The sequence below is a fragment of the Heteronotia binoei genome, chromosome 4 (genome assembly GCF_032191835.1).
Source record: "Heteronotia binoei isolate CCM8104 ecotype False Entrance Well chromosome 4, APGP_CSIRO_Hbin_v1, whole genome shotgun sequence".
NCBI lineage: Eukaryota > Metazoa > Chordata > Lepidosauria > Squamata > Gekkonidae > Heteronotia > Heteronotia binoei.
In genome coordinates, this window is record NC_083226.1 from 167,167,621 (window position 1) to 167,185,436 (window position 17,816).

General features: G+C 50.3%; 1 protein-coding gene across 5 annotated transcripts in view; it reads left to right on the forward strand.

Moving 5' to 3' along the window:
• Positions 1 to 17,816, forward strand: part of MYO5B (myosin VB) — a 520,179-nt gene that overhangs the window by 403,346 nt on the left and 99,017 nt on the right. For all 5 annotated transcript variants that reach the window (XM_060236175.1, XM_060236177.1, XM_060236176.1 and 2 more), the window contains exons 22-23: positions 4,282 to 4,518; positions 12,208 to 12,292. In XM_060236175.1, coding sequence (XP_060092158.1) covers positions 4,282 to 4,518; positions 12,208 to 12,292 — 322 coding nt within the window. The remainder of the gene's footprint in view (positions 1 to 4,281; positions 4,519 to 12,207; positions 12,293 to 17,816) is intronic.

Sequence of the window (17,816 nt, forward strand, 5' to 3'; positions counted from 1 at the left end):
GGTTGTCCTTGAAAGGGCAGCTGCTGTGAGAGCCCTCTCAGTCCCACCCACCTCACAGGGTGTCTGTTGTGGGGGAGGAATATAAAGGAGACTGTGAGCAGTCTGAGATTCGGAATGGAGGGCGGGATATAAATCCAATATCATCTTCTTTTTGCCTGAGGACTGCAGCCCTGAAGGGTTGTACGACTGCTGTTCTAATTTGCTTGTGTGAGGATTTAATCATCGATGGCTTGAACGATTGCGTTGAATTATCAGTTTGGGAATTCCAGTAGCTGTTTTAAAATCCCCTATTCTACGCTGGCATGAAGTTTGGTAGCCAGTCATGTAGAACGTATATGAAATAGGTGGAGGAAAACAAATACAGAAAAGTAATCTCTTACAGGAGGTGTTGAAGTTACTGGAAAGGGGGTGTTCTTAGGCGGGGACCAGTGGGAAATATCACAAGTGCTTGTACCACCCTGAGAAAGTTAAAAGCCCTTTACTGGTTGGGAACGAAAATGAGGTAACGTCAAGACCATTCGGCTGTGAGATGTGTTGGTATCGGGTGACATATTGCACCATTTCTCACGATGGAGATAGATCAAGATGGGTAGCCATGTTAGTCTGTCTGCAGCAGTAGAAAAGAGCAAAGGTCAGTCTTGTAGCCAGGATTTCAAAGGCCAGGAGGCATAATAGTCAGGGGCAGGGCTTTTTAGCAGCAGGAACTCCTTTGCATATTAGGCCACACACCCCGATATAACCAATACCCCTGGAGCTTACAGGAGGCCCTGGAAGAAGAGCCCTGTAAGCTCTTGGAGGATTGGCTGTGTCAGGGGTGTGTGGCCTAATATGCAAATAAATTCATGCTACAAAAAAAGCCCTGGTCGGGAGTCACTCCCCTGCTGCCAGTGGGACTCAGGGTGCGCAATTCAGAGCGCCTGTTCTTTCCTCCTACTCCTTCCCTCCTTTAAGGGAGGCCGGCAGCTGCTCTTGCATGATTTAAACAGCCCTCCCTCCTGAGGGGCCATGGGTGTGAAAGCTGAGAGGGTGGAGGCCACCCCTCCCTCCCACATGGTGGCAGGGGGAGAGAGGGGAGTTCGGGGGCCTTGAGTAGGCCAGAAGTGAATCCTGAATCATCAGATAGGATCCTACCAGCCCTGCTGCTGGTCCAAGAGCCAGCGTGGTGTCGTGGTTAAAAGCTGTGGACTTTCATCTGGAGAGCAAGATTTGATCCCCCACTTCTCCAGATGAGGCCTGCTGGGTGACCTTGGGCCAGTCACGGTTCTCTCAGACCTCTCTCAGGCACGCCTACCTCACAAAAGTGCGTGTTGTGAGGAGAGGAAGGGAAAGGCGATTGTAAACTGCTTTGTAGAGAAAAGTGGGATATAAAAAACTACTCTGCTACTACTTCTTCAAAAGGGAGGTGGAGCAATCATGCCTGACTTAGCCCCTGCTCCTCACTGTGGCCTGGGGGGGGGGGCAGGGGTGTCAGTGCCCTGCTAGTGGCAAGTCTGGTAGAATCCACCACAAAGTCTTTAGTGCAGTAGTTCTCTCATTACAGACTGGAACATGAAAGTGGATATTTACTATTAGAATCATAGAGTTGGAAGGGACCTCCGGGGTCATCTAATCCAACCCCCTTTACAATGCAGGAGACTCACAAACACCTCCCCCTAAATTCATAGGATCTTCATTGCTCTCAGATGGCCATCCAGCCTCTGTTTAAAAACCTCCAACGAAGGAGGGCCCACCACCTCCTGAGGAAGCCTGTTCCACTGAGGAACCGCTCGAATGGTCACAAAGTTCTTCCTAATGTTGAGCCGGAAACTCTTTTGTTTTGATTTTGTTTTGGTCTTACCTTCTGGGGCCACAGAAAACAATTCCACACCACCCTCTAGATGACAGTCTTTCAAGTACTTGAAGATGGTGATCCTATCACCTCTCAGCCGTCTCCTCTCCAGGCTAAACATGCCCAGCTCCTTCAACTATTGCCACTGGATCTTGAGGCTCTGGGGGGGAGAAGAGGAATGGAGCTGTATGACGGAAATCTGTGGAACACTCAGTGACAATTTTCGGTTTGCCTTTGTTGCATAATGCATGAAATGGCCATGAAATGAAATTGTCGCTCAGTAGTTCTGTATCTTTATAAATGTTGGATTTCATCCCTCCGTTCTGTTTCATCAGCAAAAGAGCCTTCTCTATACAGGAACGGATACATGGAATCAAACCTATGAAATATAAAATATAAAGATGTTCTGCGTCAACTGATGTGAGGCTTCTATATTTTATGTATGGGGAGGGAGTCATGTGAAGTCACTTTGCAAATGGGTGTTGAAAAGGACAGGTGAGTTTAGAAGTCAGAAGCATTTTCAGAAGTCTGAGAGATGCTGGGCTGGTGTCTTAAAATCTGTGCCTTTGATAAATTATGCCTTCGTTTATTCAATGTCCTTTGCGCAGTAATGAAGGAGTCTTTCTTGATTGGATCGGAGTGGACCAGAGTGTTAAAGTTGCAGTACTGCAGTCCTAAGCTCTGCTCACGACCTGAGTTCGATCCCCAGCGGAAGCTGGGTTTTTAGGTAGCCGGCTCCAGGTTGACTTAGCCTTCCATCCTTCTGAGGTCGGTAAAATGAGTATCCAGCTTGCTGGGGGGAAAGTGCAGATGACTGGGGAAGGCAATGGCAAACCTCCCCATAAAAAGTATGCCATGAAAACATCGTGAAAGCAACATCACCCCAGAGTTGGAAACGACTGGTGCTTGCGCAGGGGACCTTTCCTTTTCCTTTGGCTTTGTTAAGATTCCAGAATTATATGCAGGATTGTTTCCTTTCTAGTATTTAGAAGAACACTGAAACTGCCGATTTATACCCTGCCCTTCTCTCTGAATCAGAGACTCAGAGCGACTTACAGTCTCCTATGTCTTCTCCCCCCCCACAACAGACACCCTGTGAGGTGGGTGGGGCTGAGAGGGCTCTCACAGCAGCTGCCCTTTCAAGGACAACTTCTGCGAGAGCTACGGCTAACTCAAGGCCATTCTAGCAGCTGCAAGTGGAGGAGTGGGGAGTCAGACCGGGTTCTCCCAGATAAGAGTCCGCACACTTAACCACTACACCAAACTGGCTCTCAGGGATAATTCCTTGTCTATGAGGGTATGCTTTGTGTTAGAATTTCTCTGTTTGTCTCTGAAGGCTGTTGCACAGATCTCCAGTCTGAATGCCTTTGCCCAATAAAAGACATGCAGCCAAAATCTGGGTGAGGAGGAATAAGAATGTATTGCAATAAAGATGTTGAGCAGTGCTAACCCAAGGCCCGCATACCAAGCTGCTCCACCCCTTTCAGGGTCGTCAGAACCTTATATACCCTTGGTGACACATTGGCACATGTACATGCTAATTGGCTGCAGCATCCAGCATAATTTCATCGCGAGAGTCAGCTACACTTTACTAATCAAGTTGACATCAGTTCATTGGCTACAGTTCCTATTGTAGAGAGAGCCAGTTTGGTGTAGTGGTTAAGTGTGTGGACTCTTATCTGGGAGAACTGGGTTTGGTTCCAGCACCTGCTGGAATGGCCTTGGGTCAGCCATAGCCCTGGCAGAGGTTGTCCTTGAAAGGGCAGCTGCTGTGAGAGCCCTCTCAGCCCCACCCGCCTCACAGAGTGTCTGTTGTGGGGGGAGAAGATACAGGAGATTGTAAGCCGCTCTGAGTCTCTGATTCAGAGAAAAGGGCGGGGTATAAATCTGCAGTCTTCTTTTTTAGCCATAAATAAGCAGAACTTTTTAACAAAATACAGATGGTAAATCATATTATTCTTAAGGTTTAGCATCGGTAGAATTTGAATATGAGAATGCTTTTACGTAGTCAGGCGTTGTGGTCTGTGACTGTGAGATTTTATGTATTGTTACTGCTGGTCAATTGACCGTAATAAATTGGAGTTGATTGGCTACAAATTGTGGTGTAGCAAAAAAATTCAATATGTGTGGGTCTGTCCTTACAGGCTAAATCTGGTTTGGGGTCTAAAAACCTCCTACTTCTGTCGTTACTCGGAAACAAATCAGTAAGGCATAGTGAAAGTTATGTTTCTGCTAGAGATAAGGATGATACGTAGGTTGGTTGTCTTGGTCTCAGCACCTGCACTGTGAGACTGTCTGTTCTGTCTTTTTCAACCAAGGTGGGGAAATCACACAAATCATACCGATACCTTGCTGTGGGTTAGGCATCTTCTGCTTCTGGGGAGCTCTTGTTCCGCAACAGAGTCAGTCTCTCGCTGGGTTTCAGTTCATATGTTGTTCTCCTCTCATTGCAGAACAAAGAATACAAACTCCTGAACGAGCAGCTCTCCACAACTGCCTCTACCTACTCCTCGGAGTTAGAGAAGCTGAAGAAGGAACTGGAACGATACCGACGGAAGAGCGGAGATGGGAACCAGATTGCCATCTTGCAAGAAGAGATTGACACCCTCCGGTTGGCCCTGGAGAAAGCTCACGGTGAAAGGAAGATTGTGGAAGACACTTACATGAAGGAAAAAGACGTGCTCCAAAAGGTAACGCTCTGTTGGGATTGTCCACCTTCTCGGACATCACTTTTTGGGAGCATCTTTGTTCTATGGTGGGTGGTGTACCCTTCAAAAGCCACGACTTGCTGGCTGATTGAACTCGTTTTCTTTTTGCACACATATTACTCCACAAAGGATTGTCCAAAGATGCCAAGGCAGTGTCTCCCCAGGCTGATTCACGTGGCCAATTTATGTCAATTTAATTTAATTTAATTTAATTTTTCGATTTATATCCCGCCCTATGCCGCAGGCGGGCTCAGGGCAGCTTACAACATTAAAAACTTTACAGCAACATTAAATGAACCACATCCAAACCACATCCAAACAATACAATACAATAATTACAGAATTGTCACGCCCCGCCCTGTCCGGGGGCCCTGCCCGTCGAGCTGCCATTTCCTGTCTGCCTCCTGGGGCCCCACCTTGGGCAGCCAGGGGGTTTCAGAGCAGGAGTGGAGGGCTGGGTTATAACACCTTGTCACCCCTCTGGCTGGTCCTTCAACTCTTCTGCCTCCGCTCTCCCTCTCTCACTCCTTCTCTGTTCAGGCCGAACGAGGCTCCATCAGGCACCAGCTCCATTCCTGTGGGTCATCACCGACCTCCCTACTGGCCGTCCAGCGGTCCCTTTTATTCCCTCCCCAGCCCCTGTGCCTCTTCCCCAGGGAGGGATCCTCCAGGCTCCGCCCCCTCTTTTAAGGGCAGATGCCCAGCAGCCTCCTCCCCCTCCCAGGGCCCGCTGGACTGGCTCTGGCTGGCTGACGGGGTGGGCGTGGAGGGGCTGCCACGGTTTGGAGCGGTGTGCCTTTGCTGGCCTGGCTAACCTGGCCGCTTCCTTCCTTCTCGTTGGGACCATGGGGCCAGGTGGCGTTTCCTCTGATGCGGGGCTGAGCTCGTCCCCCACCGGGTGGCCTGTGGCCCCCGCATCTTCCCCGCTCCTCGGGACAACCGCTTCGCCGGCCCCAATGGCTCCGTTGCCTTCGGCGGTGGGTGCTGGCCTCCTGGCCCGCCGGGTGAGTGGGGAGGGGCAGGGTGGCCTCAGTTTGGGGTCGCCGGGTGGGTCTGTGGGGTCGGTTGGCGGCCTGGGTGTCCCGCGGTGGTTGGGGGGGGGCGTGGTTGGCACCGGCAGCAGTCCCGGTAGGCCATGGCCCGGACACAGATTATCAAATTAGATCCATGTCATTGGCTACTAGTCATAAAACCACATATAGGCTGGTAGCATTCAGCATAACTTGCGCACCTAGATAGTTGGGTGCTGGGGGAAGCGATGACTTCAGGGGACACCTGCTGGATCAATTAAAAGCCTTGTGGGAGAGCTCCGTCTTACAGGCCATGCAGAACTTGGATAAGTCAAGTGGTTGGATATAAAAACACCCCCCAAGGGAATCATAGAGCTGGAACGGTCCAGATCACTGCTCAATGCAGGATCAGCCTTCAAGCACTTAAAACCATTCATGCTCACAAATATTCATACACATTGAAGGGTGCGTCTGCATGAAAGTTCATGAAAGGCCCACGAAAGGCCCTGGAAGAAGAGCCCTGTAAGCTCTTGGAGGATTGGCTGCGTCAGGGGTGTGTGGCCTAATATGCAAATAAATTCATGCTACAAAAAAAGCCCTGGTCGGGGGTCACTCCCCTGCTGCCAGTGGGACTCAGGGTGCGCAATTCAGAGCGCTTGTTCTTTCCTCCTACTCCTTCCTTCCTTTAAATCATGGGGAAGGCCGGCAGCTGCTGCTGCACGATTTAAACAGCCCTTGAGCCAGGCACGTTTGAGAGGGGCTGTCACCCTCAAATACCCCTACCCCATGGCTGCAGGCCTAACCTTAAATAACATTTTGTTGTTCTTAAAGGTCTCCCTGGACTCTAACTTTGTTCTGTTGCTTCGGACCAGGGGCGGCCACACTTGCTTAACATAAGAGCCAAGTAGAATAGACACCAGATATTTGACAGCCGCAAGACATGAACGTCAGATGTTTGACAGCCGCAAGACAGGAAAGAAGGAAAACAGATGAGGGAGGGAGAGTAAAGAAAGCAACTTTAACTTCAAATGCTTTCTTCGAGCCAACTGGCTTGGCTTGGAGAAGTGATTTAAAGAGACAGATGCCTTCTCCAAGCCGCTAGATAGTGGGGGCTTTGAGAGCCACACAGTACGTGTGAAAGAGCCACATGTGGCTCCCGAGCCACAGTTTGGCCACCCCTGCTTCAGACTAACATGGCTGCCAAGCTGGAACTGCCCAGCATAGTCAGGGGGAAAGGCACATGGGTGGAGCGGGCATCTGTGAGGCGGCAGGGAAAGGATGCATTGGCGTGTAAGTTGGTGGGTGCAAAGAAAGGCATGAGCAGGAACATGGGCAGAGAAGGAGAATGGAGAGAGCCATGGGTCAGCAGACCCTGAAGTGGGGTGTCTGCCCAGGCCCAAGGCTTCTGGCAGGGCCCCTTGCCCTTGGGCCCAGCTCACATAGCTCCTCTGCCACCTGCCTGCATGCCCTTCCCTTGCCCGCTTGCTTGCAAGCACTCCACCGACTCTGCTCCCCAGCAGGGGTGGAATTCTAGCAGGGGCTCCTTTGCATACTAGGCCACACACACCCTGATGTAGCCAATCCTCCAAGAGCTTGCAAGGCTCTTTTTTGTACGCTCTTGGAGGATTGGCTACATCAGGGGTGTGTGGCCTAATATGCAAAGGAGCTCCTGCTAGAATTCCACCCCTGCTCCCCAGCATTGCCAAAGTGTGCAGAGTGTGACAGTCACAACAGCAGTGCTGCCAGCTGCATACGACTTCCCGTGCCATCGGAAAAGGGCATGGAGGTGGCTGTGGGGCCAGACCCTAGACTGTCTGGCACCTTAGGCGACGCTAACTACTGACACCCCCTTGAACTGATAAACGTCACTGAGTCACATGGGGAAGTGCCCAGTTTGGCGATCCTAGAAGGCTGGCGCTCTAGGCAATCACCTAATTTGCCCAGTGGCAAGGCCGGCCCTGGGCAGGTCATGAGCAAGTAGGGGAAGGAGGCACAGGCAGGGGGACATGGGTGGGGGCAGAAAGGAAGGTGTGAGCAGGGATCATTGGGGGGTGGGATGAGCACTCTCCCCAGGGCCCGTCAGAATGTGGATCCGGTCCTGGGAATGGAGTTCTGGGGCACTTTCTGTGCAGCCCCACCTCTCCCCCCCGCAAAAAAACCCCACCCCACCCTAGAATCAGCCCTGACAGTTGTGCTCAGATGTGAAGGGGAAACTGCCGCACCAAGATAGTTTGGGACAGGAGTGGTTCTCAAAGCCTCCTCCACCCCATCAGCCAGCTTGGAGAAGGCATTTGTCTCTTTACATCGCTTCTCCAAGCCAAGCCTGCCGGCAGCTTGTAGAATACATTTACTGTTAAAGTTGCTTTCTTTCCACTTCTTCTTCCCTCCCTTCTCTCCCTTCTATTTGGCTTCCTTTCTTGCAACTCTCAAACATCTGCTATTCATGTCTTGCAACTCTCAAGCAGATGTCATTTGTCTCTTTAAATCACTTATCCAAGCCAAGTCAGCTGGCGGCTTGGAGAATTAATTTTAAGTTGCTTTCTTTCCACCTCTCCCTCCCTCATCTATTTACCTTCCTTCCTTCCCTCAAACATCTGACATTCCTGTCTTGTGGCTCTCAAACTTCTCACGTTTCTTCTACATTAAGCAAGTTTGGCCACCTCTGGTTTGGGAGATAATCTTTGATAAAAGAGCTGCTCTAGTTCTCTTCCTTCGGAGGGTTCTGTTTTTATAAAAGATATATTTAGAGTCAGCTGCTGGAGTAGCTCTTTGCAAAGCGGTTTGAGCTCTTATTGCCACAGGCATCTTGCTCTTTGCCAGCCTCTGTTACCATTGAGGGCTCCCCCCACCCCTGATGCCACGTGCGCTTATTGATAAAATACCTCTGCCTGCCAAGAGCAAGGAACGGAGTACAAATGCTGGTAAAATTAGGCAACCTGTGTAGATATGGGAGGCTTAGCGGGGGTGTATTGTTTGCCTTTCTAAAACAGGAGGGCGGGGAAAAGCCATGTTCTTTTATAATACCGATGTATAAAAGCCCTTCTTTCACAAGAGGCTTGGAAGCCACGCGCATCCGATGTTGAAGTTTCCCCCCCCAAATTGCAGCAGCTCTGCTCCAAGCTTGAATGGAAAAGGAACGCAGGGGTGGAATTTGGAGCAGTGGCCTGCAGTGCTGCCCATTGGCAGCACAAGAAGAAGCACCACTGAGTTCTTCTTTACCCCCATTAGGTTCAGTGGTAACCTGGGGCTTCAAAGAACTGGAAAGAGTTACACTTCCCTCCTTCCTCCAGAAGGGTGTGTTTGCAAACATGTACTCATTGCAATGGCGGTACAAACGGGGGCAGGACTGGATGACATCTTGCCCGAGGCCCCGAAATCTACAGCCAGCCCCACTTTACCGGTTCCTCCAGGCTGAAGTTCTTTGGGAAACTTTTGTAATGCACTGAACTTGCCCTGAGCGGGGCACCTCTGTCAGTCTGCGTCTTCTCTTACGGCGTGGATGAGTTCCCAGTGACATGACGGATCCAGCCCAAAGGCTTTTCGTGCTCGAAACGTAACATTCCAATGACACCCTGGCACATGCTAAGTCACAGCGCACTGAGAGATGCTGCTGCGCATTCCCTGCTGAAATGAATGAGAATTGCACCAAAATGTTTACACTATCTGCGGGCAATCTAAGTTCAGGAGGGTGTGCATGAGAGACTGTCTAGGACAGGGGTGGCCAAACTGTGGCTTGGGAGCCACATGTGGCTGTTACACACATGTTGTGTGACTCTCAAAGCCCGCACCACCCCAATGGACAGCTTGGAGAAGGCATTTGTCTCTTTAAATCACTTTTCCAAGTGGGGCCAGGACACTAGAAGCCCTCCCACTGTGCCCGCCCCCCCAGCACCAAGAATAGAGAGCATCACTTGCCCCAGTCAGAGAGTTCCAACAATACGCTGCGGCTAATAGCCACTGCTGGACCTCTGCTCCATATGCTTATCCAATCCCCTCTTGAAGCTGTCCGAAAACCTTGTTGGTCTTCAAGGTGCCACTGGACTCAATTCCAACTCTTCTACTGCAAAGGAACACGACCCCCCCCCCCTCCAGACTATTAAACAGAGAGTCAGACTCTTGAGCTGTAATAGTTTGTCACAGGAGAGTTGATTGAAATCAAATTCCCCTTTATGGCAAAGAGTTCTGTTAATCATATATCTTGCCAACTTTCAACAAAAGAAGTTAGGATTTCTAAGGAAGGGTTTAGGGGTGGCAGTGTGGCTGTTTATTACTTGTTAGTGTCAAATGTATTTAGCTGTGAAGCAGAACATTGTTGCGTTGGCAGCCGCTGCTCAGAAAGTCTGCCATCTTCATTAAAGGCGGGTTTTCTGCGAAAGCTGAGCAGCAGCAGAGAACATAAGAAAAGCCCTGCTGGATCAGACCAGTGGTCCATCTAGTCCAGCATCCTGTCTCACACAGTGGCCAACCAGTTCCTCTGGAGGGCTAACAATAGGGCATAGAGGCCAAAACGCCCATAAGAACATAAGAAGAGCCCTGCTGGATCAGACCAGTGGTCCATCTAGTCCAGCATCCTGTCTCACACAGTGGCCAACCAGTTCCTCTGGAGGGCCAGCAATAGGGCATAGAGGCCGAAGCTTCCATAAGAACATCAGAAGAGCCTTGCTGGATCATCATCATCATCATCATCATCATCATCATTATCATCATCATCATCAATTTTATTTATATACCGCCCTCCCCGCCGAGGCAGGCTCAGGGCGGCTAACAACACAAATCAATACTTACATTGTACAATGTTTAACAATACTAATTTAACAGTTTAATTAAAATTCTATTAAAATTCTAAAACGATAAAATTAAAATTAATATGTTGGTGCTATTATACAGATGGTGAGCTTACTCAGCAGGTTCTCTCTTAATCGGTGAAGGCCATTCGGAAAAGGATGGTCTTGCAGGCCCTGCGGAACTGTTCAAAGTCCCGTAGGGACCGCATTTCTTCCGGAAGCTGGTTCCATAGGCGTGGAGCCATAGCAGAGAAGGTCCGGGTGCGGGTACTCTGTAGCTTTACCTCTTTTGGCCCGGGAATAGTCAGCAGGTTCTTCCCTGCTGACCTCAGTGTTCTCTGGGGTTCTTACAGGGAGAGACTGTCCCTAAGGTAGGCAGGTCCTCGGCCATATAGGGCTTTAATGGTGATAACCAGCACTTTGTAACGAATCCGGTATATAACTGGCAGCCACTGCAGTTCACACAGCCCCGGCTGTATGTGCTCCCACTTTGGGAGCCCCAGCAACAGTCTGGCAGCCGCGTTCTGCACTAGCTGCAGCTTCTGGGTTTGGCACAGAGACAGCCCCATGTAGAGGGCATTACAGTAATCCTATCTCGAGGTGACCGTTGCATGGATCACTGTTGCCAGGTCCCGGCGCTCTAGGAAGGGAACCAGCTGTCTTGCCTGCCTCAGATGAAAAAAGGCTGACTTGGCAGTGGCTGCTATCTGGGCCTCCATTGATAATGAAGGTTCCAGTAGAACTCCCAGGCTCCTGACTCGGCACGCCGTTTCAATGGCGACCCGTCAAAAACCGGGAGAGATATTCCCAAACCATCTAGTCCAGCATCCTGCCTCACACAGTGGACAACCAGTGCCTCTGGAGGGCCAACAACAGGGCACAGAGGCCGAGGCCTTCATAAGAACCTTGGAAGAGCCCTACGGAATCAAACCAGTGGTCCATCTAGTCCAACATCCTGTCTCACACAGTGGCCAACCAGTTCCTCTGGAGGGCCAACAACAGGGCGTAGAGGCCAAGGCTTCCATAAGAACATCAGAAGAGCGCCATAGAATGGTTTTAAAGTTGATATATGTAAATTATGGTTTTATATGTTTTATGGATTGATTGTATTTTATGATGTTGTAAGCCGCCCTGAGTCCGCTTGCGGAGAGGGCGGGATAGAAATGGAAAGTAATAAAATAAAATAAAATAAAGAAGAGCCCCGCCGGATCAAACCAATGGTATACCTAGTCCAGCCTCCTGTCTCACACAGTGGCCAACCAGTTCCTCTGGAGGGCCAGCGACAGGGCAGAGAGACCGAGGCCTCTATAAGGACATCAGGAGAGCCCTGCTGGATCAGACCAGTGGTTCATCTAGTCCAGCATCCATTCTCACAGTGGCCAGCTAGTTCTGGAGAGCCAACAACAGGGCAGAGAGGCCGAGGCCTTGTCTGAGGAAGTGTGCTTGCACACGAAAGCTCACACTTTGAATAAAATTTTGTCTTTCTTTAAGGTGCTGCTAGACCTTAACTTTTCCCTAGATGGTGTTAGATCCATCCCACCATTGTGAGACCAATAAAAGAAATTCAGTTTACACCATTCAATTTGACCATTAAAAAAATAAATAAAGCTAAGCAGTTGCATTGTCTTTAAGCAGCCAAGTGTAGAGGATGCAGTTCCCTTTGCTGGAAAGGAAGGTAACCCTTTCATTGTGCCGTGGAATTTCTGTTACGCCAATGACTGAATGAGGACAAAAAAAGAAAAAGAAAGAAAGGAACCGGTTTAGCTATAAAAGCCATCCAGGTGAAACTCGATCGACCATACAGAGTTGACTGACCTTGGGTTGGCCTACATTGTGGGATGGTAATATTGCTGCCTTTCTTTTCCCCTTCCCCTTAGCGGATATCAGACTTGGAAGAAGAGAACATGTTACTGAAGGAGGAAAAAGAAGCACTCAACAACACAATCCTGAGTCACTCAGAAGGTAAGGAGGGACGGCGTATGGTTTTGTTGACACAAATAACGAACGGAGGGATTAGCAAATTGTAAAAATCGTTGCGATCTCGGGTCCTCGATTCTCAGTCATGAAGGATAAGCAGAAATGTGCTTTAGTCTTCCAAAGGTTCTTGCCTCCTCTCCCTCCATCTGCACACTGGGAGTGCCAACCTCCAGGAGGGACTTGGAGATCCCCTGGAATTACAGCTCGTTTCCAGATCACAGTGGTTAGCCCGCCGGAGAAAATGGAGGCTTTAGAGGGTGGACTGTATTGTGCCCCACTGAGGTCACTGCCCTCCCCAGGCTCCACCCCCAAATCTCCAGGAGTTTCCCAACCTGGACCCCTCTATTCCCTGCTGGTGACCGGGGGGGGGGGGGCCTGGCAACCCCACTGCAAAATATATTTGTGGAAATATCTCTCCGGTGAAATGGGGGTACAGACACAACAAGAACAGCTATAGTTTGGTGTAATAGTTAAGTGCACGGACTCTTACCTGAGAGAACCGGGTTTGATTCCCCACTCCTCCACTTGCAGCTGCTGGAATGGCCTTAGGTCAGCCTTAGGTCGCAGGAATGGTCCTTGAAAGGGCAGCTGCTGTGAGAGCCCTCTCAGCCCCACCCACCTCACAAGGTGACTGTTGTGGGGGAGGAAGGGAAAGGAGATTGTCAGCCGCTCTGAGACTCTGATTCAGAGTGAAGGGCGGGGTATAAATCTACAGTCTTCTTCATATTTAATTACCTGTGGAAGGGGGCTACATCAGATTAAGACTTGGTTAAAATATCGACAAGATTTTAGTCTCCCTTCAGTTACAGTTCAGAATTTAACCGGAGCAGCTGGAAGGGGGAGCTAGGGGGTAACGCTCACAATCCGAATGGTGATTTAAGAACAGGGATGTTTCCTGGAGCGGTACAGCGGCTCGATTCGAGTCCGGCAGTACCCCCGAGACCAACAAGATTTTTTGGGTGTAGGCTTTCAAAAGTCAAAGTTCTCTTCGTCAGCTGCAGCAGTCTTCACTTATATGCAGGGTTTCTTTTGTAGCAGGAACGCCTTTGCATATTCGGCCACACTCCCCTGATGTGGCCAGTCCTCCTGAAGCTTACAGCAGACCCTGTACTAAGAGCCCTGGAAGCTCCAGGAGGATTGGCTACATCAGGGTGGGTGTGGCCTAATATGCAAAGGAGTTCCTGCTACAAAAAAAAGCCCTGCTTATATGACAAAGAGCTCATTGAACACAACACGTGGCAAGTGAAACGCTCTCCTGGAAAAGTGAGAGAGACATCAGCTGGGAGAGCCATGGGGCATCTGTGGGATGAGACCTGCTGAGGAGGCCCTCACGCTGTCTGTTGGGTCCCAGAAGCTCCTAGCTGAGATCCAGAATTTCCCTTCGTTATAGATCAGAGAGCAGGGCGCTTTTTTTGTAGAAAAAGCCCAGCAGGAACTCATTTGTCTATTAGGCCACACCCCTTGACATCACCAGTGTTTCATACAGGGCAGGACCGCATTAGGCCACACCCGCTGGCACCAAGCCAGCTGGAACTGCGTTCCTGTGCGTTCCAGAGGTTGTGGAACTCGTTTTATTTATGAATCCGGCGGTGTGATTAAAAGGGAAGGTTAATATTTTAAAAAGGGAAGACGAACGGTGTGTTTAAAAGGGAAAGTTAATATTGTTTGGGCTCTCCTTTGGAGGTTTTTAAGCAGGGGCTAGATGGCCGTCTGACAGCAATGCTGATTCTGTGGATCAGGCAGATCATGAGAGGGAAGGCAGGAAGGGCTGCGTCCATCGGTGCTTAGTTCCTGTAGCCTTTTCTTACACACCCAGGGAAATGCTGTTCGCCACTTCGGAGTCTGTCAGCAATTTTTCTCCAGACCAGCAAGGGATCCTGGAGGTTTTTGCTGGAGCCAGTTTGGTGTCGTGGTTAAGTGTGCGGACTCTTATCTGGGAGAACTGGGTTTGATTCCCCACTCCTCCACTTGCACTTGCTAGCATGGTCTTGGGTCAGCCATAGCTCTGGCAGAGGTTGTCCTTGGAAGGGCAGCTGCTGTGAGAGCCCTCTCCAGCCCCACCCACCTCACAGGGTGTCTGTTGTGGGGGAGAAGATAAAGGAGATTGTGAGCCGCTCTGAGACTCTTCGGAGTGGAGGGCGGGATAGAAATCCAATATCTTCATCTACCTCACAGGGTGTCTGTTGTGGGGGAAGAAGATAAAGGAGATTGTGAACCGCTCTGAGACTCTTCGGAGTGGAGGGCGGGATATAAATCCAATATCTTCATCTACCTCACAGGGTGTCTGCTGTGGGGGAGGAAGGGAAAGGAGATTGTGAGCCGCTCTGAGACTCTTCGGAGTGGAGGGCGGGATATAAATCCAATATCTTCATCTACCTCACAGGGTGTCTGCTGTGGGGGAGGAAGGGAAAGGAGATTGTGAGCCGCTCTGAGACTCTTCGGAGTGGAGGGCGGGATATAAATCCAATATCTTCATCTACCTCACAGGGTGTCTGTTGTGGGGGAGGAAGGGAAAGGAGATTGTGAGCCGCTGTGAGATTCAGAATGGAGGGCGGGGTATAAATCCAATATCTTCTGCTATCTTCTGGGTATGGAACAGAGGTCACTGGGTGTGTGGAGGTATTTGTGAATTTCCTGCGTCTTGCAGGGGGGTTGGACTAGATGACCCTGGAGGTCCCTTCCCTTCCAACTCTATGATTCCAAGCTGTTAAGGAACAGGGTGTTTGGGAGGCCATTAATTCAGAGGGGTGAGGTGGATTGCTGAATCTTGAACTACGCGGTTGGCACTGAAGAGAACCTGAAAATACTCCGACCACCGGTTCAGTATGGATGCCTTGTCTGTGAGGAGCACTTGGCCGTCTGCACTATGCAAGGGACTCTGAGCCTGATATGATGGACCATATACTGCCTTCAGGGCTTCGTAGAACCCTCTTAAATCACCAGTGTCTGCACACAGCTGGGTTCTCTCTGCAAGCTTGGTCCACTACTCGTTCTGAATGTCTCGAAGCTTGCGCTGGAGGTTGCTACATGCAGTGCGAAAGGTTGCTTTTTTCCCAGGACAGGAGGGCTGAGCAAGATGTGCTTGGTAGGCAGATCTCTTTTTTGCCAGTAATTCTTGGATCTCTTGATTGTTCTCATCAAACCAGTCCTTGTTCTTCCTTGTGGAGAACCCGAGGACTTCTTCAGAGATCTGCAGGACGGTAGTTTTTAGGTGTTCCCAGAGTGCTTCTGGAGAAGGGTCTGTGGGGCAACTGGGGTCCTCAATTCTTGACTGGAGTTTTGCCTGGAAGGCAGCTTTAACTTCGGCTGACTGGAGGCTGCCAACCTGAAACTTCCTCCGAGGGATACCTCCTCTCCTGGGTGTGGGTTTAAAGTGAAGACGGAGATTGCAGCGTACAAGACGATGATCCGTATGACATTCTGCGCTGGGCATTACTCGGGTGTGTAAGACATCTCGAAGGTCTCTCTGGCGCACCAGAATGTAGTCGATAAGGTGCCAATGCTTGGACCGTGGGTGCATCCAGTTGTCTTCAGACTGTTCTTCTGCTGGAAGATAGTGTTGGTGATGGTGAGCTGGTGCTCCATGCAGAATTCTAGTAGGAGGCGCCCGTTGTCATTGCAGTTGCCAATGCCGTGTTTGCCAAGTACTCCTTTCCAGGCTTCCGAGTCTTTACCTACTCTGGCATTGAAGTCGCCACCTCACCCCACTTCAACCGGTGAAAACAGAGTTGGATGAGATCCCCACCCTAGAAGAGACTGTTAAAGCCATCAAGCAACTGAAAAGTGGCAAGGCAGCGGGAGTTGATGGAATTCCACCAGAGATCTGGAAGCATGGGGGCACAGTACTACATAGCTCACTTCACAAAGTACTTGTCACCTGCTGGGAACAAGGCAAATTACCACAGGACTTTCGCGATGCAATCATCATCACCCTATACAAGAACAAAGGGGAAAAGTCAGACTGCTCCAACTACCGGGGGATAACCCTGCTCTCCATCGCAGGCAAAATCCTTGCCAGAATACTCCTGAACAGACTGGTGCCCACCATTGCAGAAGAACTCCTCCCAGAGAGCCAGTGCGGCTTCAGAGCTAGCAGGAGCACCACCGACATGGTATTTGTTCTCAGGCAGCTCCAAGAGAAATGCAGGGAACAGAACAAGGCTCTGTATGTAACTTTTGTCGACCTTACCAAAGCTTTCGATACCGTTAGCAGGAAAGGCCTGTGGCAAATCTTGGAACGTTTAGGATGTCCCCCAAGGTTCCTCAGCATGATCATCCAGCTACACGAAGACCAGCGAGGCCAAGTCAGACACTGCAACGACCTCTCGGAGCCCTTCCCAATAGGCACAGGTGTAAAGCAAGGCTGCGTTCTCGCGCCAACTCTCTTTACGATCTTCTTTAGCATGATGCTTCAAAGAGCCGCAGTAGATCTAGATGATGACGATGGTGTATACATCCGCTATCGCACCGATGGCAGCCTGTTCAACCTGAGGAGACTAAAGGCACACTCCAAGACAATGGAAAAACTCATCCGAGAGCTACTGTTTGCTGATGATGCTGCACTCGTCTCCCACTCGGTATCAGCTCTGCAGCATATGACGTCCTGCTTTGCAGAGGCTGCCAAGCTATTCGGCCTAGAAGTTAGTCTGAAGAAGACAGAAGTTCTCCACCAGCCTGCACCCCAGGAAGATTATCACCCCCCCTGCATCACTGTGGGTGAATCAGTTCTGAAGACAGTCCAGCAGTTCAGCTACCTGGGGTGCATCATCTCCTCAGATGCCAAGATCGACAAGGAGATTGACAACAGGCTGGCAAAGGCAAACCGTGCATTTGGCCGACTGCACAAAAGAGTGTGGAGCAACAAGCATCTGAAAAAAGGCACAAAGATCAATGTTTACAAAGCAGTTGTGATGACAACCCTCATCTACGGCTCCGAATCGTGGGTTTTATACCGTCATCACCTGCGACTCCTTGAGCGCTTTCATCAGCGCTGCCTTCGCACCATCCTCAACATCCACTGGAGTGACTTTGTGACCAACACTGAAGTCCTCAAGCGGGCGGAGGTTACCAGCATTGAGGCACTGCTGTTGAAGACGCAGCTGCGCTGGGCAGGGCATATTTCTAGGATGGAAAACCACCGCCTTCCCAAGATTGCCCTGTATGGCGAACTCTCCACCGGCCATCGAAATAGAGGGGCACCAAAGAAGAGGTACAAGGACTCCTTGAAGAAATCCCTTAGCACCTGTCACATCAACCATCACCAGTGGTCTGACCTAGCCTCAGATCGCAAAGCATGGAGGCACACCATCCACCAGGCTGTCTCTTCCTTTGAGAACGCACGCATAGCTGGTCTTGAGGACAAAAGGAGATTGAGGAAGAATCGCACTGCTACAGGACCAACCCTAAATCAGACTTTTCCCTGCAGCCGCTGTGGCCGGACCTGCCTGTCCCACATTGGTCTTGTCAGCCACCAGCGAGCCTGCAGCAAACGTGGACTATTGCACCCTTC